This window comes from Theileria parva, chromosome 2, assembly GCF_000165365.1.
Source record: "Theileria parva strain Muguga chromosome 2, complete sequence, whole genome shotgun sequence".
In the NCBI taxonomy this organism is placed as follows: domain Eukaryota; phylum Apicomplexa; class Aconoidasida; order Piroplasmida; family Theileriidae; genus Theileria; species Theileria parva.
This window is the reverse complement of record NC_007345.1, coordinates 663196-682179: the sequence shown is the minus strand read 5'-3', so window position 1 is coordinate 682179 and position 18984 is coordinate 663196. Positions and strand designations below refer to the sequence as shown.

The following is an 18984-nucleotide window of genomic DNA, read 5'->3' as shown; positions in this document are numbered from 1 at the left end:
TTGTAAATGTATATATTATATAGTACAAGTATATATATAATATACTTTTGTATGTAGTGTGTACACAAATATATACATTACTTGTTAAGCTTTGTTTAATTCTATTATGAAGTTGATAATGCTAATAAATCCACCATTAGTCTAAGGTAATCTGTAAGTATCTGTAATCTGCCATTTGACGTCAAAACAAACTGTATCGCAGATCTTTCCATATTTGCATGCGTAGAAATTACAGAAATAAGGGTTATTCCTCTCATTTTCTCAACGAAAACAGCAGTAAACTCCATATCGTCATCGAGTTTTTCAACTAGAACCTTGTTATTAAATGTTATCTTGCAAATCTTCTTTCTATTTGAACTTGGACTAATCACAAGAGTATTAACTAATTTAATAATTTTAAAATCAGCCGATGGGCGTGGCATAACCAGGTCGACACATTCAAATTTATGACCTTGAGGTTTTCCTTTAGGAGGAAAAGCTTTATTTATTCTGCATTTGTCTCCTGCCAACTCGTATATTGATTCAAATGGTACATAACTACTTTGTTCATCGTCATTTTTATACTCTTCAACTGGGTTGAAAATCTCGTCAAAGTTCATATCCGTATCGTGACTCTCTGTTATTCTGTTATATTTGTTTTTTCTAGGAGGGAATCTTCTTTGTGACACTGGTGGTTTTACATTTCTTGAAAATACTCTTGCTATTTTTTCTGAAAGACTTAATTTTGTATGATCTACTATGGGTCTTACAATAAATTGAGGACCCCGATTTTCACATTGTGGTTGACTACTACCCGGTTGACTTTTTGGTGTTTGAATAGGTTGTTGTTGTACTGGACCTGCCGGTTTACTAGGTGCCTTCTTTTGTCCACCACTTGGTTGACTTTGGGGTTGTTGTACTGGACTTGGTGGTTTACTGGGAGGCTGCTTTTGAGGAGCACTGGGCTGTTGAGCAGGTTGTCTAGCAGGCGGTTTATCTTTTCGTTTTGTTTTTGATGGTGTCCCTTCTGTTCTGGGCACTTTTGTCTTCTTTGTGGTCGAACGAGACTTCCGTGAGTTTCGTTCTAAATCCCATTTGTCTCCATAATAATGAATAAATGGTGATGGGCTTCTCTCACGCCTTATTTCACCGGTATAACTATCCGATTCACTACTGCTATCTTGCGGTTGTTCATAATCTGATTGACCAGAACTATTTTCGGAATGTCCTGGTGAGTAGTTTGGTGAGTCAGAACTACTACTATGTTCACTCGAACTATCGATTTTACAATCATGTTTTTTGCCTCCAAATACTAAAATCAATGCGATAGTTACTGATACTGCTAAAATAACTGCAGTTATTGAACTAAAGATAAGTATTTTCTTTTTTCGGGACATCCCGTGACGTTGAGGTCTGTAATAATCCATTGTGTTCAAATTACCATTTAATAATTTTTGTAATTTTTTAAATAAGCATATAAATGTAAAATAACATTAAAATAAATAAATTACATTATAAAATTTTAAACCAAGCTGGATCATTTTAATGCTGCATTTAGAATTGTCAATGGGAAAATTGTTGCTGCTGCTAACTCATATATTATTAGTGACCATTTTCGCTGATCCGATGCAATAGTTATCAGCATAAAATACACAATATTGGCCTGTAGAAATACCAGTATCTGGGTGTTTTAAAAATACAGTGGCTTCATCACCATCAAAATTAATTGCACACTGGCTATAATTAGGTGTGTGTCTTAACTTAACCTTAAATTTAAAATTATCATCTGATCCCTCAGATTGTATTTTATTTATCAATTCTTTATAGTCTGGTACATTCCAGAACATGTCTTTAACTTTAAAACTTGATCTGATTCCTTTCGGATTGGTGTAAAAATCATCATTGTAATTTGAGCTTACGTACAGTGTGTTTGTGGCAATATCCTTCTTTACAACATATTTTGGTGTACTTCCAACATGTTTAGGGTTTAAAAAGCTGTTTATAGTCTTCTTCTGTCCAATTGTAAAGTTATATAAACCATTATGAGTGCCAATGACTTTATTAGTTTCATATTCAACAATTGGACCTTGACTTTCCCCAAGTGATTTCGTCAAATATTGTGATATATCCAAGTCCTCCAAAAAGCATAGTCCAAAAGAGTCCTTCTTATCAAATGTTGGAAGTCCAACTGTTTTAGCAAATTCTCTCACCTAAAAATTAATTATTGTGTGGTTGTGTACCTGGCTCTTTGTAAGATGACCTATTGGAAATATTAACTTTGACATTTGATTCTGGGTTAATCTACTCAGAAAGTAGGTCTGGTCCTTTAACGTATCATTAGATAAGCACAATCTTTTAATTTTATAGTATCCATTAATTGATGTGGACCCATTTAGAGAACTGGGCGATTTAATCTGTTCTTTTGTGAAAAAATCATCGCACAGTGTTGCGTAATGTCCTGATGCTACGTAATCAAATCCCCAATCAATTGCCATTCTCAAAAATTCACCAAATTTAATTCTGCTATTACATAAAACGTCCGGATTTGGCACTTCTCCTTTCCTAACACGTATAACTATGGTATTACAAACCTGTAATCGTCCAGTACACCAGATAATATATGTTCAGAATAAGCCTTTGAGAATGGTAGTACATGGAGCGTTACTCCTAATATATTACAAACTTGCATTGCATATGATATATCATTCGATGCACATAATCCTACAGTAATTTAAGACATAAATTTAAAACCTGGCCCATTTGATAAATCATTTACTTTTAAGTAGAATGCGTGTACATCAAACGCTCTACTCTTCATAAGCCATAAGGCCAAGGATGAATCAACTCCTCCACTAACAAGCACCGCAACCCTAAATCTAATGAATAATTGTGTTTTTACCTCTTTTTAGATCTTGGCGATTGGAACATTGACGCCCTTTTAAATCCTTTAGTGGGATTGAGTTGTTTGTTCAGCTCATTTTTAATGTGATTTAGAATAGAGTTAAGTGAGTTTTCACTAATTATTCCATAATCAATGATTTTCTTAAAGAATTTATGTTTCTTAACGAGCTCAACATCCAGTTGTAGATAGTTTGTCCAACCAATTATTGATACAAGTAATGATATGATACCTTTAAATACTAAACTATCAGAAATGCCATCTATATATATTCTTTTATCCTCATCTAGATATGTCGATATGTATATTGAAGAAGAACAATCATCCAGAAGTTTATAATCTACAGGGGCAGGCGATTTTACCAGAAAATAATCTCTTCCATTGCATCCCAGAGAATTAAAATCATTTGAATTAAATGATTTTAAGAGGTTTATTCCATTAGGTACGGATTTAAACAGAGTGGGTGTTGGTATATTATGGTAAATTGACTTTCCAACTCTGGCTAATTCCTGTATAAAATCATTTTTATTTAAATTATCATTTAACAAATTTGATGACTCAGATTCTATTCTTTGTTTAATTTTTTCATTTAAATCATTATCTTTAAAATCAAAAGTGGATTTTGAGGTGTGCCGGGATTCAGAATCGGCTCGAATTTGTTCCTTTTTAACAAAATTGTTAATGTTGTTATTATTAATGAATAAATATTGATACAAAGAGTTATTTTTATTCCTAATTTTGCTTCTTTTGTTTAGAATCTCAACCTTATTTACTAATTTGTGGTTGTATGAGATGGAATAGGCAAAATGATGATGAATTACAAAAATTATACGAAAATGATTGAAAAATATAAATAATAAATAATTATACAGTAATATAAAATACTTAAACATAATAATTAGTGAATGTGTTGACGATCGAATATGGAATGGGTGTTATAGTGACGATATCAAATTAAAAATTAGTTGATATTATACGAGAGGAAACTCATAGAGTTCTGTTATCCCAGTGTGTTTTCACTTGAATAAACCATATACAAAACTCCGTCTTCGGATTTGTGCTTGCGGAATAAATCACCGAGAAGAGTCGACATTTTGGGGATTTTATTGTTTACATATAAATATACTGTGCTGTTTTTTCCATAATGATGAGGGTCGTCCATTAGTTGGCAGTTTAAGTGCTTTTGGAGTAAGTATTTGAATTCACCGTACATCATGTTAAGAGGTACGAGAAACCTAAGATTATATTTATTATTTTATTAATTATAACATACTTTGATCTTTCGATTTTAAATGGACTGTTATGAGAAGGTATACAAATAACGGGAATCCTATTTCTAAATCTAGATCTTAACCTTGAAACCTCATTTTTCCTCTCTGCTAAATTATAAAATAAAATAATGATAATAATTCACAAATTAAATCAGAAATATATTATATATGTTCAAATTACCTAGTATGTCATCCAATTCCTCATCCAGATTCACTCCCATTATTTCTTAATTTATTAATCATCTAATTAAATATTTAAATCGAAAAATTAAGATAATACAAATTAATATACAACGATACGACAGTTATTAATATAAAAATCTTAGTGATTTAATATTTGAATTAATATAGTGCTGATGTTGAGACAACATTAAATATAGAGTTAAATTATATTTTAATAAAATATACTCTTACACATTTTTATTTATAATTGAATTTTACAAAATTTGATAATTTTGTGTAATAAACTATTAATGTATATTATTTTCCATTAAGTCCCCGTAATTGTACTTATTTTATTCATAAATCACTAGCATCGTCTTGTATATAAAATGTATATATTGGTAAATAATTCTAATCCTAATGTGTTTATATATATCGTTTTTATAATATTCTTAAATTCAATCGTAAGAAACGTTGTTATACGATTAAATATTTTAATTCAAATCGTGATCATAAATAAATAATAATCGGATTATTTATTTTTTAAAAAAATTAATTTTTATATTTATTATTCTATACTAATATTTTAACATATTGGGATCTGTAAAATTAATATATCTAAATTTGTATTTTTCATCATCCTTCTGTATTATTATTTTAAATTATAATGTATATTAATTATTCTGTCAAAATCATAGCAAATTATATTGTTCATTTACCGATAGATGATACATAGGGAATTCACTAATTTAATGCCCTAAAATCATGAATAATAAACTCATTTTTCTAAATATTGTCTATTTAGATGATATTTGTATTCATTCCTCTTCGTTCTCTAACTGTGGTCGTTATTTAGCCTTTTCATACGCCAACAATGTCTCAATATATGAAGTATCGTCAAATTCAAACCTAAAGGTATTTTTTTAATATAAATATTAATTATAATTTTCTTTAGACCCTCTCAGACTTAGATTCTGACGCCTCTTTTAGATCAATAATCTGGATTCCATATAAGAATCTAGAGTACTACAGCTTATCAGACTATAGACTATTCACAGTAGGTCTTCACGGAATAATTAACGAGTGGGATTTGAATTTACTAAGGCCAAAGGTATCTAATAATAGTTTAAAATGTGTTTTAGAGATCCTGCACATCATACGGAGGAGCTATATTCTCAGGAGTCCTATCGCACAATTCAGATATTTTAATAGCGTGTGATGATGGCTCTGTTCGTTCATTCTCAATTTGGGATAATATCGAATCTAACGAGAAACACGAAGAACTGAACTTCAGAAAAGTCCATTTACGCCATAATAAAAGAATTCTGAGTTTATGTTCAGTTGAAGATGGAAGGGTTTTCTGCGGAACTTCAGATTCAATGATCTTGATATGTGATCTTGAAAAGGAGAATTACAGTAAGGTAATAAAGATATCATCTACAAGGAGTAGAAAAAGAGTAAAAAACGAAAATGAAAAATCAGAAAATCAGGGAGTTTTAGAGGAAAACAATGTCCATGTATGGTGTTTGCTGTATATTTCATCAGAAAACACTCTGGTCAGCGGAGATTCTAACGGAAATGTTATGTTTTGGGACATAACTACACTTACAATGTCCTATTTGTTCACTCAGCATAACAACGACGTTTTATCACTTTGCCTAATCAACGATGATACATTATTTTCAGCAGGCCTAGATAGTAAAGTCACACTGTACACTAATAACAAATCAACCAACAATATACCCTTGAATGATGAGTTAAATGGAAATAATATTAAGGAACTTGATACAAATTCAACTAAAGGTACAACAGCTGGTTGGTCAGTAAGTGGATTTAAATATCCAATTAGAGGAGATATTAGAACTCTATGTGTTAACCATGTTCATGGACTTGTTGGTAGCGCTGGAAACTCAGGCTCCATATCTCTACTCAGAGCCTTTAAGTTCTTCGATAATAAAAAGTCAATATACAAACAGATCTACCCAAGCGTGTCCAAGTTTATCCCAGTGGTTTCAATGAATAGTACTAAGACTCTTGCACTTTGCAGATACAGGCATCATTGTGACCTGTGGTATGTACCAGTCTCAAATATGGCCTCAAGCAGAGATTCTGATACCACCTCAGTCTCAGATAGGTCTTCTGACATCGACTTGTTTAACGATAACTTCTACAGTAATGTACCATATAAACTATGCCAAATGAAGATGAACAAGAACAAGGGTAGGATTAATAGCTGTTTTTTATCCCCTCAAGGCGATGTCGTGGCAATACTGAACCAAGTGGGCATACAAATCTTACTGTTAAACTTGAAGGAGTTGAGTGTTTCACAAGTTAAATTTGAGTACCAAGACCTTATTGTGTCCTCAATGGCTTTTATCTCAAACTATGAGCTGATGATTAACCACTTTTCTGAGGGTAAATATCTGTTTAGTATTTACAATGTTAAGGACGGCTCACTGTCAACGGTTAAGTACCTAGATTTCAACAAACATGTAATAAAGATTTCTGTACATTATAATCAAACATTTGTGGATTTTCCAAATAATTCTCAGTTCAAAGGAGGCAAAGTTTGGTGTGTATTCTACTGCTTAGATGGGAATGTGTACGTTTCAGATCACGAGAATTCTAACTACTTCACGTTGCCAAGGTTTGATTCAAACTCCAGGATCTGCAGTGTATCATTTAACGTTAATTGCGAGTTCCTCGTAGCATTCTCAACAAGCTTTAAATACTACGTATATGACACTGCTGCTCTTGTTATTGTTAAGTACCAAGGGAAGCTGATTCACACGATCCAACGCCATATTTACAATCCCAACGCAGTCATATTAAACTCATTCTGTATCTCAAACTTGGTTATAGTGCAAACTACGCATAACATTTTCTACTTTAAATTAAATGAGGACCCTTTTGCTTTAGATTCTGAAGTTAGGACTCCCCTATCGAATAAACAGTTTGATCCAACTAATAATCAACACAGGGATATCAGTATTAGAGATAAGCACAATCGGGATAAGTATGGCAATAAGAAGGGCAATATCGTAATTGGTCCCAGAAGACTGTATAATATTCCATCAATTGAGAACACAATATACGAGCCGAAGCGCGTTGTCAAGCCTAGTAAAATTTACAAGCACGGAGTAAAGGTAAAGGGCAAACGTGAAAATAAGCCTGAGATTGTAAAATTCACAGACGACTCAAGTAGCAAGTACACAATTATAGTTAAAAATGAATTTATTGTACATACTGACATCCTGATGAAGGACAGTAAGGTTAACATTATATCATTTAAAGCGACTATAAAGGACGACTTCGTAAGGAAGAAAAAGTACGGAAACTGATTTATCCAGTCATTCAACGAACTGGACTATATTCTCCACATAGTCCTGTACTAGCTTGTGAACTCTCCTCTCAAGTGCATTTTTTAAACCTAAATTCATCATAAACACATTTATATACTTATTTATATATTATTTATATATTGTAATGAGGGTATTTAGTATGTATTTTGGAACGTACGACTTTTGTCATTTTTAGTTTGTTCAATATTAGTTATTAGATCATTGACAACTTTGTCATTTTTGAGTCTGGCTTGGATTTTCAAAGTATCATTTTCAGATAAAACGAGAGAATCAAGACTGTGCCTCCTCTAAAAATCTTTTAAACTTTGAACTTACCTTTAATGACAATGCAGTAGCCCACGAAGTGGCAATACCGTTAAACTGCGTTGTTAAAGGAGAAGTGATAAACTTTGATAAAACTGATGAAGCATAATTTACAACTCCATCAATGTCAGAAATTTTAGAATTTGATACCTTTGCTAAATAATGATAAGATAATTAAGCTGTACCGATAGTTTTACAGAGCTCAGACGTTTCAATGGTAAGCGGAGAAGTACTAAAAATGTGTAAGGTAATGTAATAAAATACCTTAGAGTAGAACAACAAGAACATTCTATAATGGTCTTGAGCCTACAGAATTTGTAGAACTTATTCTGGTCAAAATTATGTTTATTTGGGACTGGATCGTGATAAATTCCGACATTCCAGCTACTATTGTTGGTAGAATCCAGAGAAGTGGAATCTTCTTTATCGACTTCGGACTTGATAATTGATAAAACTGAGTTAATTTTAGAAAAATGGTCTGAAGAAGAGGATTTAATGTCAATTGAGCCTAAATTGTGGAGAGAATTGTTAAATATTAACGAATATGATAGATAATCTCCTCTCAAAGAAAGTCCTAAAAACTTGTTTACAATAGTCATTATAAAATAAAATTTCCTTAAATATTAAAAAAATATGTTGATTCATACCAACTAGATTAAAATGTGTTAATGTTTGATTGATTTATTAAGGAATCTAATGAATGGGGAGTCAACTTTATGTTAAATTAATAATTCATTAAGTTATGGAATCATCAAACTCAAATCAACTAAACTATAGAACTTTTCTAATTGAAACTTCTACTGATGTTTCTAAATTTCTTGATAAATCTGAAAATGAAGAAGTGTATAATCAATACTCAGATGTCACTCTTGTACTAAATAATGTAGAGAATGGTATGAAATTTTGTATTCTATTGATGTTTTCAGGGTCTGGGAACTTTTATTTAACAAATCTGAAACTAATTTGGCTAAATTCCGACCTTTCAGGACATTCATACTCATTTCCATATAAATCAATCATGTTTCACGCGATTTCTAAGGATACAAGTAAGTTTGACCTACATAAATTTCATTAGATTTGTTCAAAAATCCTTGTATTTTTATACAATTAAACGTTACTGAGGAGGAAGAGGATAATCACTCACTACTATTATCACCGAAGGACTTAACTCTAGTGGAGCCAATTTTCGAAAACATATCAAAATTGAGCTCATTTAATGAAACGTATTCATCTGACGAAGATGACGCCAATTGCGTAAGTTTAATAACTTAATGAATTATTCAGGAAATTTACGAGGAATAAATTTAATTGTAAAATATTGTTTAATCAAACTTGGCATGCTTTCCGCTAAAATAATGTGTTAAATAAACAATATACTTACAACCACGAGTCTCTCAGCCCTTCTTTATCCATAGACAACTTCTGAAGTTCTTGGTACTCCTCCTCAATGACTGTTCTGTAGTCTTCAACGCCCATTTCAAACGCTTTTTGTACTCTCAGTCTTGTTGGCCAGTGAACGTTATCATAGAAGAGTTTCATTAAGTGCTGGTTAAACTTGGGTAATAACAACTTTACATGCCAGGCATTAGGAAACCTAAACTCCTAAAACGAATTTATTACAATAACCAATACCAATGCGTAGTCGGGTCTGACGTCCATACAGTCGATAATCTCTTCCATCATCCCATCTTCATCCCATTGTGGAAATAGTCCTGGCGCAGTTGCCTTTCCATACTTGGCCTCAAGTCTTGGATCCATTTCAAGCAAGTCACACCTAGTCCAAAACCGAGGTGTAACATAGTACTAAAATATTAAATCATAGTTAAGTTAAACCTGTAGTGTGCCTCCTCTAGCGTAGAATATTCTTACCAGATCAGTCATCGTTCCTTCTAACATGATTTCACAGAGTGGCATCTTCACGTTCACTTTTAAAACAAGTATTTGTAGTTCTGATCTACTAAACTGTTTTCTAACTCTATTTACAAGTGACTTGATCTTTTCCTCGTCCTTCTCCAGTAAGTCACAGTAATTACCTAAAAACATAAATAACTAAGTTAAATACCATGAGATGATCTAACTATCCATAGAATAGGAGTTTCCTCTTTATACTTTACGGGATGGGAACATGCAGTTCTCTGCAAATACTCTATGTGATCCTCAAGTTGCACCCTTCCCTCAGGCGTTAACCTGTAATTATAAGGGTTAGTTCTCAATTCATATTCCCGTTCATATAAGGGATCCTTGATAATATCGGGAGCTGACTCATCTTCAGTATATTCAAGTCTTCTGTTCTTTAATACCTCCTCAGCCACAATATCACTCCAGGATTTACGACCGCTCCTGATAAATTATATGGATTTATTTATCGTGAAACTTACAATTTATTCAATTCTGCACTGTTTGCTGTAAAATCAGATGTTTGATTCTTAAATAGATTCTTGCTGAGGGAAGATTTAAGGAAGTTTTCAATATATTTATTTGGACCCGAGTCGTTATTGGATAAACTGACTTTTATTGTTTTTAAGCTGCGATAGTGGTCATTATTGTTAGAATTAATGAATAATGTGCGATTGTTTATCAAGATTCCATATGTGTAACTTGTGGTTAACTGTAAAATTAACTGTAGGGAAAGATACACAGCAACATTTTTAAAAGCATAAAAAACCATTAGTTTTTCGGATCATTATGTATATTAAAGATTATTTATTGTGGCATTAGAGCTCATGATTTAAAGATTTCTCGGAGCCGTCTTAGCATAGCGGTATTGCATTTGATTCGTAATCAAAAGGTCATGGGTTCGAATCCCATAGGCGGCTTTTATCAGAACATAGCTTAATCTTTATATATCATATTATATCTGTTTTAAAACTGATTAAAAAGGTTTTAATAGTTGTTAGAACGTAGTTTAAATGTGTTTTGAAAAAAATTAAAATGAAAATAAAATGAGCTATTCGAGCAAGCTATACATCAGTTTAACCTCCTGCTTATACACCTCTTCATTCCCTTCAGGGACTGGCGTTTCAAGAATTATAGGCATGTTTTTAAAGTACGGACTGTTAACTATGAACCTGAACGTCTGCTCTGAAAGCTTCCCCTTGCCAATGTTTTCATGCCTATCAAGCCCACTACCGAGGTCTGACTTTGAGTCATTCAAATGCACTGCTCGAAGGTATTTAAGTCCAACAACTTTATCAAACTCCTTCATCACTTCATCAAACTGCTCAGTTGTTCTAATATCATATCCTAAAATTTGTTAAAGATTATGGAACTTGGATAATATTGAGTGATAAAAATTAAGTTAAAAATTACCCGCGGCAAAAAGGTGACATGTGTCAAGGCAAATTCCAACCTAAATAAATAATAATTGATAATTATGTGAGAATACTCTTGATTTATCTTCGACTTTATCTATAATCTGTCTCAAGTCTTCAAACTTAGAGCCAATGACGTTCTTCTGTCCTGCGGCGTTTTCCAATACAATTGTAACGCCCTTCGTCATCTCCAAGGCCTTATTAATACAGTCCTAAAATACTATTACTAACCATATAAAATACTGAGATATGTTGTATTCCTTCACTCTTTTCACATAAACCGCAAGTTGATCCTATAATAATTATAACCCGACAGGTGTGTACCTGGATGAAAGTTATAAAGAGTTATTCCAAGTACTTCACATCTTTGAATATCATCTAAAAAGTTATCAAAGGCTCTTTTTCTCTTTTCGGGATCTAATCATGAATTATCAAATGAGTTTTAAGTACCTGGGTTAGCCACGTTAATCAAGTAAGAGGCGTGAGGAAGTACGAATTTGGGATCGTAGTTGTGATTTAACATGTTAATTTGGAACTTCTCAATTGCAGATTTCGACTAAATTAATATAATTTATTCAAATGTACCAAATCTGTCCAGTTCCACGTCCTTTGGTTTTTAAGGAAAAGAGCAAACGCTTGGCCTAGCAATAACATTAGGGATTAAAAAAATAATATTATAAAATGTACCTAGAATATTGTATGCGTTTCCTACTGAATTGTCTGGTCCTCCTGAGGCTGAAACGTGTGCTCCAATATAAACATTAGATTTCTTTCTCAACTCAACAATTTTCCTAAATGCTTCACCTATGTTCTCGTTCGGGTCTAAATCAAATAAAACACGTTAATAGTACCTAGAGGAGGTAATTTTGCCCATTTGGCAGGAGCAGGAGAGGGAGTTGGTGTTGCAAAATCTAGTTTTGTTTGAGTTAGTGACTTAGGCGCTTTTTTAACGGCCTTTCTACTCTTAGATGAGGGTGATTTTGTTGGAGATTCATTGTTCAGATCTTCACCTTTTTCTGATTTAACAACCTTAGTTTTAACCTTAGCAGCCTGAAATATATGATAAATAAAGTTAAAATATATGGTAAACGGTGTTTAAATATACGATAAATATTGTTTAAATATGTGAAAATAAAGTGGGAAATACCATTTCTGAGAATTTATTTAGAATATTTAGAGGGATGTGTAGGTTATTTGAATAAATATATGAATAAAGTTGTAAGGTTCGTTTTTGTGTTATTCCTGTTGAAAAATTAAAAATCATACATATTCTTACAGTTAAAAGTAAAAATATAAAGCGCATGAAATCATTATGTAAAAGATATTCAACATCGGGCATGGAAGGAAAAAAATTAAAAAAGGCAAAAAGAGGAGAAGATTAAATTAGTGTGTCGATTAATGCACTTTTAAGACTATAAGAATCGATGATAGAAGAATTGAGGCCGGAAGGTCTTGCCAAGTTAAAAATCCTTTCAACTGTGGCAATCTCAGTGGCAGTGGTTGACATTCCACAAAATGCGACCCAGTCATTGACGACAATTCCTACAATAAAATTATACTAAAATGATTAATACCTGCGCCAATGACATCTGAGCCTCTGTTAATAGTTCCTGAAGTTAGAGGAATTTGTAAAAGTTGTGAAAGTTCTTCCATTTCACTCGTCGTAGTTTTTACATGAACAAGTCCTCCTTTATTTTGAAATCTAGTATAACTGCCAATTAATACATCGCCAGCTATTGAGGCTCGGAAAACCTCAATGCCCAAAACATCCTCAACTATCTCCTCAGTTTCTTTATCCATATCAACATGAATTAGTCCAACATAATCATTTGCTGAAATACAATTTCCTAAAGCGGATAATCTTTCATCGATTCTGCGAATTTCTACGGAATCAGGGAGTGAGTTTCTCAAGTGCCTCAGTTCCTTATCTGTACAAATGCTTGAGACCAAGAGTCCTTTTTTATTTCCTAAAATTTATTATATAAAATTATATGTTAGAAATTCCCTACCAACTGAAACTCTTCCGATAACCCTTGTACCGCCGATGGTTGTGTGAACTACTGGGATGTGAGGAGTCAATTCAGCCTCAAAAAGACTTGAAAAATTAGTGGAAGATCCCAGCGAAACCAGTGCATACGAATTAGTCAGAGTGGAAAAGACTCCAACTTCATTACTGTTCTCATACTGAGCTCCTGAAGAAGAATTGTGCAGAAATTCACTTACTTATAGCCATTTTAAATAGTAAAATACAATTTAGGAAAAAGTAAAATTAAATAAATATAATTAAATAAATTAACAATATTATTATTTCCAATTTTGTCAGGACATGTTACGTTCAATTTATATTAATATATAATTTCCATTTTTTAATTATAAATTCAAATTTTAAAATTTTATATTAAAATGATTTAATTGTATATTAGAATTTTAAAGAATGTTATCTGAATCTTCTTGTTCTACAACTATCGCAAATGATTTAGTTGAAGAATCTCATTCCTCTGTAAATAATCTGAATATTAATAAATGGAATTTAGATGGTTTAGGATCTAAAAACTTTAAATTAATTTCTGATTCTAAAATTAACTTAAAACCTCGTAAATCAGGTTTGGAAACACCAAACCATACATCTGATATACACGAAAATAATAAAAAGAAGAATTTAGAAACGTTTGAATCACTTGGGGTTCCTAATTGGATAATAGAAATATGTAAATCACTTCAGATTAAGAAGCCTACTAAGATCCAAAAGCTATGTTTACCATCAGCTTTCAAGGGTAAAAACTTAATTGGGTGTTCTGAAACAGGAACAGGAAAGACGATTTGTTTCTGTTGGCCTATACTTACATCTTTAGCAAAGAATCCATATGGAGTTTATAGTTTAGTGTTAACCCCTACGAGGGAGCTGGCATTTCAAATCTCAGACCAGTTTAGAATATTTGGTGTTAACATGAACATCGTTGTGTTATCATGTGTTGGAGGTGTTGATATTGTAAGCCAGTCGATAGAAATGGAAAAGAGGCCTCATGTTATTATAGCGACTCCAGGAAGACTGGCATACCAAGTTTCTAACCCTGAACGTAATTTATCAAGTATCTTTGCAAATGTAAAGTATTTAGTTTTTGATGAGTCTGATAGGTTACTTGATATAAGTTTTCAAGAGCCTTTGAAGGAGATTTTAAAGTGTATTCCCAAATCTTCAGAAGGGAGAATTACATTTATGTTTTCAGCCACAATTACAGACTCCATAAGAACTTTAGCATCTAAGATTTCAAACTCAACCTTCGAGTTCTATGACGCAACTGAAGAGTCATCAAAAATACTAAAACTTAACAGGAAAATCGAACACGAATACGTATTCCTACCTCAACATGTCCATATAACATATCTAGTATATGTATTGAGGGAGCGATTTTTAAAGGATGAAAAGGCTAAAGGGATAATCTTTATATGTACTAAGAAAAGATGCCAACTCGTTTCATTAACTTTAGATCAACTTGAGTTTAAAGTAACTTGCATACATTCGTTAATGAAACAGTCGAAGAGGACAGACTCACTGTCAAAATTTAGGTCTGGGTATTCTAATTTATTAGTCGCTACAGACTTAGTGTCAAGAGGAATTGACGTCCCAGAAGTTTCGTTTGTAATTAACCTTGACTTTCCAGGCACAGCTTTTGATTACATTCACAGAGTTGGAAGAACTGGAAGAGGAGGAAGACAAGGTATCGCATTTTCATTTATCGATGAGTTTGACGTTGAAAAGGTTAAGAACGTTGAGACTTCAGTTGACATTAAGCTTAAAAAGTATGAAATAAAGGATAAAGAGGCTGTAAAATTACTTAACAAGGTAACAGTGGCTACTCAAAAGGCTCATTTATACTTACAAGAACGTGAATATAAATGATAACACTTTTTCCTACGGAAGAAATTTCGCCATTACCCATACTCCAATTCTAGTGTAGAATCTTGTACTATTAAGTTAATAAATTCATTGTAATTTTATTTTCAACTGTACACATTTGTTATTTAATCATTAATAATTTATTTTTTCCATTAATTTAAATATGTTTGGATGTTTTATTTTAACGTGTTTAATTTAGTCTTGTTCACGACTGTTCTGAATTCTTCATGTGTAAACTTATTTAATAATAATAAATCCTATTTCCCCGAAGGATTTTTAAATTTTAAGAGGAATCCAGGGAAAAAAGGCAATTTATCGCAATTAAATGATGTTTGTAACTGTAAGAACATAGAAGCCTTAGAATCCTCCAATTCTAGCCCTAATAAATCTAACACTTATAAAAATAATGTATCAAAAGATTCCAATGTTAACAATAGTAAAATATCGAGAGTTGAACTTTTGCTTGGATCAGCAGGTGTAAAACTTTTAAATTGCTCAAATGTGTTGGTGATTGGCGCCAATGACTTAGCATCTAAAATCATAACACATTTAATAAGGTCTGGAGTGTCTTCAGTAACAGTTTGGGACGAAAATAAGTCAGTAACAAAGTCAATTTTAAAGCAAATTCTACTTTTAAACCCTGATGCGAATGTTAAAATCTTACGCACTGATCTTCTTAAACACTTGTCAAGCTGTGAATATTCAGCTGTAATATTATCAAACCAACCGATTCTTACTGCCATCAAGTTTAATAAGTTATTCCACAAAAAGTTAAACATAGTTTACGCTTCAGTTTCAGGTTGTTATGGTGTTGTTCTTAATGATTTCGGTGACCATGAAGTTACCGTAACATCAGATGAAACTTATCCTGAAGAATCAGCAAGGATTTTACACACTGGTGATCAATCCTGCCTTGAAATAGAGACAACTGATTTATCTAATGAATCATTAAATAGATCGCGATATAGTAAAAATGACATCATTGAAGTTAGGTACAGGGAACCTGTTACTGATAACACTATTAACAAGTTTAAGATATTAAATGTAGATAAACAGAGTGAAGGTTCTGTAAAACTGTGGATTGATACCAGGAATAATAAATTAATAGGTCCAGTAGTATCAATTAGAAAAGTTGATAAACCAGAACTAATCAGGTTTAACACCTTTGAATCAGTAGTGAATTCACTGCTTACTGGAAATAAATTAGTAAAGTTCATTAAAAAAATGCTTACTAGTGATTCAATAGAGAAATTGGTAATTGGTCCGGATATTAACATTAGTCTGAACAGTAAATTATTGACAGTGTTATCCTCATTCATAGCGTTGAGTAGGACAAATTCATATAATCTACCACCAGAGTCTCATTTAGATTTGGAAAACTTTTACACAGTTACTAAACAAATTTATGATGAGTCTGACTACAAGGTTGTTTCTAACTATAACTGTTTAAAGAACTTTAAAATCCCAGCAATGAACTCACTAATAGGTAAATACACGTGTTTATAATTTGTATTTAGGTGCTCTGGCAGCTCAAGAGTGTATTAAGTCGATTACACACGCATTTAAACCGTCGGATTTAATATTAGTGGATAGAAGTGATATTTTCAGTGACGAGTCAGGCCAAGTGGATGCTGAGAACGTAAAGAATTCAATGGAGCAAGTGGCGAAAATGTCATTTCTGGTGGTGGGAGCAGGCGCTTTGGGGTGTGATTATCTTAAACTTTTGGCTGAAATGGGAGTATCAGATGTCACGGTATTTGACAATGATACAGTTGATGTATCAAATTTGACTAGGCAGGTTTTGTTTACAATAAATGATGTTGGGAAACCAAAAGCACAAGTAGCCCTTAGGAACCTGAATTTACTTCATAACACTAGTGGATACAAGTATTATAACAAGTTATTCACAGAAGAGAGTTTTGAGCTTGTTGATAAGAATATTTTAAAGGGTAATAATTATGTAGCAATTTCAGCTGTGGATAACATTGAAGGTAGAGTAGCACTGGATAACTTTTGCCTCCTACACAACGTACCAATGATAGAAGCCGGAATTCATGGAATGAAATGTATCCCCAATTAATCATGTATATAATATTATTTAGTTATATATATTTAGTTATATTGTTAGATATATCAAGGGTTTAATGTGGATTAGGTAGTACCTCATTTGTGGTACCGTATGTTACAGAGTCATTTGCAAGTTCAATGGGAGATGAAGCTGTATCAGCAGATAGATACAGTTGTTCGGTAAAGGGAATACCATCAAACATTGAAGATTGCTTATTTTACTCAATTGAGTTATTCTCCTGGATCTTCAATATCCAGCACATGATCTTTAATAACTTTGTTAAGGACCCAGTTAAGGCAATTGAACAAGCTATTAAGTCTGGCAAAACACAATTCCACAACTTGATTCAAATAGTTTATGAAAATTTAGAGATAATAAACGCTGAAGATAAGAAGAAAGAGTATTCAGCAACGCAATGGGCTAAAATGAAATATGACAAACTCGTTGGTCATGAATCTGAATATAAAGATTCTCTAATCTCAACATTAGTTAATCTGAAGTTCAAATCACTAAGAAACGTTGGAATTAAACCTGTTAATGTGGATTTTGACAAGTTTAACCTCATGTTGGACCATGGATTTAAAGAGTTTGGGGTTGATGTATCGGGTACTAACATTAGAAAAGAGGATTTTCTGAGATTATTTGATATCTTTGTTTGTAATTCAAGGAATAATTCAAATTATGAGTTGGTTCCACTTGTGATTGAGGAGGAATGCAATGACTCAACTGAGTTTGTATATCTTGTAAGTAACTTGAGGGCTAGGAAATTCAATATCCCAGAAGCTTCAAAAACCAATTTAGTTCGAAAAGCAAAGAATATTGTACCAGCTGTGTCTACATGCGTTTCAATCGCATCTTCACTTTCACTCATGGAACTATACAAACTACCAATTATCAAAAATAGTAGATTAGGTCCTAAACAGGGTGGTAAAACTGGTATACCAAGTTTACCAATTACTTCCACAAACTCCGTAAATGAAGTAGTCATAAATGATAAAGTAAAATTAAATGTAGTTGTGAATCAGAATGAGATTAACTTTTGTAATGGCAATAAAGTTGTTTTTACACTTTGTCCTTTCAACTATTCTAAACTCAAGCATCTGTGTGGTTTCTTCAAAAATATTTTCTTCAACACTGCAACAATGAAATATGTTACAAACACATGTGAACCTCCAAAAGTCTTTACAATTGATAATAAAAACTCTATCCTCGATGGATTATCACTTTCATACTGGGATCACTTCACCATACGGGATCACAGAAAGTATAGTGCTCCCAATTCAACCAATATCAAACACACCATAACAAATAGTCTTAATATCTCAAATAAGCCCAGTGTTCCTGATTTGAGTGGTAAATTTTTTCGAAATGAGATGATTTACTTGTATGAATTGGTTGATTTGCTTGAATTTATCTTTGACGTGAAGGTTGACGGGCTAACATTTAAGAACGGGTACTTGATTGTAGATGAAAAGAACCGGTTCAAACCACTTCAAGACTTACTAAATCATCCCTCTGGTCAGTTATTTTTACACATTATTGCAAGGGATAATATTTCAAACAAGATTATAGAACTTCCAGATATTAAATATTCTCTAATATAATATACTATACGCTATATACAATGTGGTTATGTATGTATAGTATAGTGTGTATAGTAATGGCATAGGATTAACACTTCTCAACCATCATCGCAGATATAAGTTGGAATATACATGGTATAGCTAACTT

General features: G+C 32.5%; 11 protein-coding genes and 1 non-coding gene across 12 annotated transcripts; 5 read left to right on the top strand and 7 right to left on the bottom strand.

Annotated features, from left to right (window-relative positions):
* Positions 1–104: 104 nt before the first annotated feature.
* TpMuguga_02g00340 (putative integral membrane protein) lies at positions 105–1406 on the bottom strand (the record flags this gene model as incomplete). Its single annotated transcript, XM_759813.1, has 1 exon — positions 105–1406. One exon carries the CDS (start codon positions 1404–1406, stop codon positions 105–107), a length of 1302 nt encoding a protein of 433 aa, XP_764906.1.
* A 61-nt stretch (positions 1407–1467) lies between these two features.
* Positions 1468–3771, bottom strand: mnmA (tRNA methyl transferase family protein; the record flags this gene model as incomplete). Its single annotated transcript, XM_759812.2, has 5 exons — positions 1468–2189; positions 2220–2541; positions 2571–2700; positions 2731–2849; positions 2879–3771. 5 exons carry the CDS (start codon positions 3769–3771, stop codon positions 1572–1574), a joined length of 2082 nt encoding a protein of 693 aa, XP_764905.1. The 3' UTR covers positions 1468–1571.
* A 25-nt stretch (positions 3772–3796) lies between these two features.
* On the bottom strand, positions 3797–4465 carry ATG8 (Autophagy protein Atg8 ubiquitin like family protein). Its single transcript, XM_759811.2, has 3 exons — positions 4331–4465; positions 4152–4257; positions 3797–4113 (listed from the first exon to the last, which is right to left on the bottom strand). Exons 1-3 carry the CDS (start codon positions 4368–4370, stop codon positions 3879–3881), a joined length of 381 nt encoding a protein of 126 aa, XP_764904.1. The 5' UTR covers positions 4371–4465; the 3' UTR covers positions 3797–3878.
* Positions 4466–4952: 487 nt separating this feature from the next.
* On the top strand, positions 4953–7753 carry UTP4 (U3 small nucleolar RNA-associated protein 4). The gene is made up of 3 exons (XM_759810.2): positions 4953–5226; positions 5267–5422; positions 5454–7753. Exons 1-3 carry the CDS (start codon positions 5077–5079, stop codon positions 7650–7652), a joined length of 2505 nt encoding a protein of 834 aa, XP_764903.1. The 5' UTR covers positions 4953–5076; the 3' UTR covers positions 7653–7753.
* Positions 7545–8641, bottom strand: TpMuguga_02g00336 (uncharacterized protein). The gene is made up of 5 exons (XM_061305366.1): positions 8241–8641; positions 8162–8208; positions 7989–8131; positions 7831–7960; positions 7545–7741 (listed from the first exon to the last, which is right to left on the bottom strand). Exons 1-5 carry the CDS (start codon positions 8573–8575, stop codon positions 7662–7664), a joined length of 735 nt encoding a protein of 244 aa, XP_061161337.1. The 5' UTR covers positions 8576–8641; the 3' UTR covers positions 7545–7661.
* Positions 8632–9348, top strand: TpMuguga_02g02550 (Regulator of volume decrease after cellular swelling family protein). The gene is made up of 4 exons (XM_061305585.1): positions 8632–8869; positions 8903–9022; positions 9052–9230; positions 9261–9348. Exons 1-4 carry the CDS (start codon positions 8719–8721, stop codon positions 9276–9278), a joined length of 468 nt encoding a protein of 155 aa, XP_061162126.1. The 5' UTR covers positions 8632–8718; the 3' UTR covers positions 9279–9348.
* Positions 9269–10674, bottom strand: TpMuguga_02g00335 (putative integral membrane protein). Its single transcript, XM_061305365.1, has 6 exons — positions 10355–10674; positions 10039–10316; positions 9810–10009; positions 9609–9779; positions 9358–9578; positions 9269–9323 (listed from the first exon to the last, which is right to left on the bottom strand). The coding sequence occupies exons 1-6, from the start codon at positions 10642–10644 to the stop codon at positions 9299–9301; spliced, it is 1185 nt and encodes a 394-aa protein (XP_061161336.1). The 5' UTR covers positions 10645–10674; the 3' UTR covers positions 9269–9298.
* A 46-nt stretch (positions 10675–10720) lies between these two features.
* Positions 10721–10792, top strand: TpMuguga_02g00973. Its single transcript has one exon. It is a non-coding gene; the product is annotated as a tRNA-Thr (tRNA).
* Positions 10793–10923: 131 nt separating this feature from the next.
* On the bottom strand, positions 10924–12588 carry nfo (apurinic endonuclease (APN1) family protein; the record flags this gene model as incomplete). The annotated part of the gene is made up of 10 exons (XM_759807.2): positions 12435–12588; positions 12139–12337; positions 11975–12109; positions 11873–11928; positions 11738–11843; positions 11612–11704; positions 11531–11580; positions 11362–11499; positions 11286–11325; positions 10924–11219 (listed from the first exon to the last, which is right to left on the bottom strand). The coding sequence occupies exons 1-10, from the start codon at positions 12549–12551 to the stop codon at positions 10924–10926; spliced, it is 1230 nt and encodes a 409-aa protein (XP_764900.2). The 5' UTR covers positions 12552–12588.
* Positions 12589–12610: 22 nt separating this feature from the next.
* On the bottom strand, positions 12611–13632 carry EIF6 (Eukaryotic translation initiation factor 6). The gene is made up of 4 exons (XM_759806.2): positions 13511–13632; positions 13297–13479; positions 12862–13254; positions 12611–12829 (listed from the first exon to the last, which is right to left on the bottom strand). Exons 1-4 carry the CDS (start codon positions 13518–13520, stop codon positions 12666–12668), a joined length of 750 nt encoding a protein of 249 aa, XP_764899.1. The 5' UTR covers positions 13521–13632; the 3' UTR covers positions 12611–12665.
* A 15-nt stretch (positions 13633–13647) lies between these two features.
* RH36 (DEAD/DEAH box helicase family protein) lies at positions 13648–15255 on the top strand. Its single transcript, XM_759805.2, has one exon. It carries the CDS (start codon positions 13722–13724, stop codon positions 15186–15188), a length of 1467 nt encoding a protein of 488 aa, XP_764898.1. The 5' UTR covers positions 13648–13721; the 3' UTR covers positions 15189–15255.
* On the top strand, positions 15232–18869 carry ptr3 (ThiF family protein). Its single transcript, XM_759804.2, has 3 exons — positions 15232–16671; positions 16703–17251; positions 17341–18869. The coding sequence occupies exons 1-3, from the start codon at positions 15357–15359 to the stop codon at positions 18855–18857; spliced, it is 3381 nt and encodes a 1126-aa protein (XP_764897.1). The 5' UTR covers positions 15232–15356; the 3' UTR covers positions 18858–18869.
* The last annotated feature ends 115 nt before the right edge of the window (positions 18870–18984 follow it).

Excerpts from the sequence above, each read along its gene's own strand:
- EIF6 (XM_759806.2), bottom strand. Across the intron at positions 13,255-13,296 it reads TATCGGAAGAGTTTCAGTTG|GAAATAAAAAAGGACTCTTG; the intron begins GTAGGGAATTTC and ends AATAAATTTTAG. Across the intron at positions 12,830-12,861 it reads CTCAGATGTCATTGGCGCAG|GAATTGTCGTCAATGACTGG; the intron begins GTATTAATCATT and ends ATTTTATTGTAG.
- TpMuguga_02g02550 (XM_061305585.1), top strand. The coding sequence starts at position 8,719 with ATGGAATCATCAAACTCAAATCAACTAAACTATAGAACTTTTCTAATT. Across the intron at positions 8,870-8,902 it reads ACTAAATAATGTAGAGAATG|GGTCTGGGAACTTTTATTTA; the intron begins GTATGAAATTTT and ends TGATGTTTTCAG. Across the intron at positions 9,023-9,051 it reads CGCGATTTCTAAGGATACAA|ATTTGTTCAAAAATCCTTGT; the intron begins GTAAGTTTGACC and ends AAATTTCATTAG.
- TpMuguga_02g00335 (XM_061305365.1), bottom strand. The coding sequence starts at position 10,644 with ATGGTTTTTTATGCTTTTAAAAATGTTGCTGTGTATCTTTCCCTACAG. Across the intron at positions 10,317-10,354 it reads AGTGCAGAATTGAATAAATT|GAGCGGTCGTAAATCCTGGA; the intron begins GTAAGTTTCACG and ends ATAATTTATCAG. Across the intron at positions 10,010-10,038 it reads GATAGTTAGATCATCTCATG|GTAATTACTGTGACTTACTG; the intron begins GTATTTAACTTA and ends TTATGTTTTTAG.
- ATG8 (XM_759811.2), bottom strand. The coding sequence starts at position 4,370 with ATGGGAGTGAATCTGGATGAGGAATTGGATGACATACTAG. Across the intron at positions 4,258-4,330 it reads GGAATTGGATGACATACTAG|CAGAGAGGAAAAATGAGGTT; the intron begins GTAATTTGAACA and ends TTTATAATTTAG. Across the intron at positions 4,114-4,151 it reads TTTAAAATCGAAAGATCAAA|GTTTCTCGTACCTCTTAACA; the intron begins GTATGTTATAAT and ends ATATAATCTTAG.
- ptr3 (XM_759804.2), top strand. The coding sequence starts at position 15,357 with ATGTTTTATTTTAACGTGTTTAATTTAGTCTTGTTCACGACTGTTCTG. Across the intron at positions 16,672-16,702 it reads AGCAATGAACTCACTAATAG|GTGCTCTGGCAGCTCAAGAG; the intron begins GTAAATACACGT and ends ATTTGTATTTAG. Across the intron at positions 17,252-17,340 it reads CGGAATTCATGGAATGAAAT|GTAGTACCTCATTTGTGGTA; the intron begins GTATCCCCAATT and ends AATGTGGATTAG.
- UTP4 (XM_759810.2), top strand. The coding sequence starts at position 5,077 with ATGAATAATAAACTCATTTTTCTAAATATTGTCTATTTAGATGATATT. Across the intron at positions 5,227-5,266 it reads CGTCAAATTCAAACCTAAAG|ACCCTCTCAGACTTAGATTC; the intron begins GTATTTTTTTAA and ends AATTTTCTTTAG. Across the intron at positions 5,423-5,453 it reads TGAATTTACTAAGGCCAAAG|AGATCCTGCACATCATACGG; the intron begins GTATCTAATAAT and ends AATGTGTTTTAG.
- TpMuguga_02g00336 (XM_061305366.1), bottom strand. The coding sequence starts at position 8,575 with ATGACTATTGTAAACAAGTTTTTAGGACTTTCTTTGAGAGGAGATTAT. Across the intron at positions 7,961-7,988 it reads CTACTGCATTGTCATTAAAG|AGGAGGCACAGTCTTGATTC; the intron begins GTAAGTTCAAAG and ends AAAGATTTTTAG. Across the intron at positions 7,742-7,830 it reads AACTAAAAATGACAAAAGTC|GTTTAAAAAATGCACTTGAG; the intron begins GTACGTTCCAAA and ends TGATGAATTTAG.
- RH36 (XM_759805.2), top strand. The coding sequence starts at position 13,722 with ATGTTATCTGAATCTTCTTGTTCTACAACTATCGCAAATGATTTAGTT.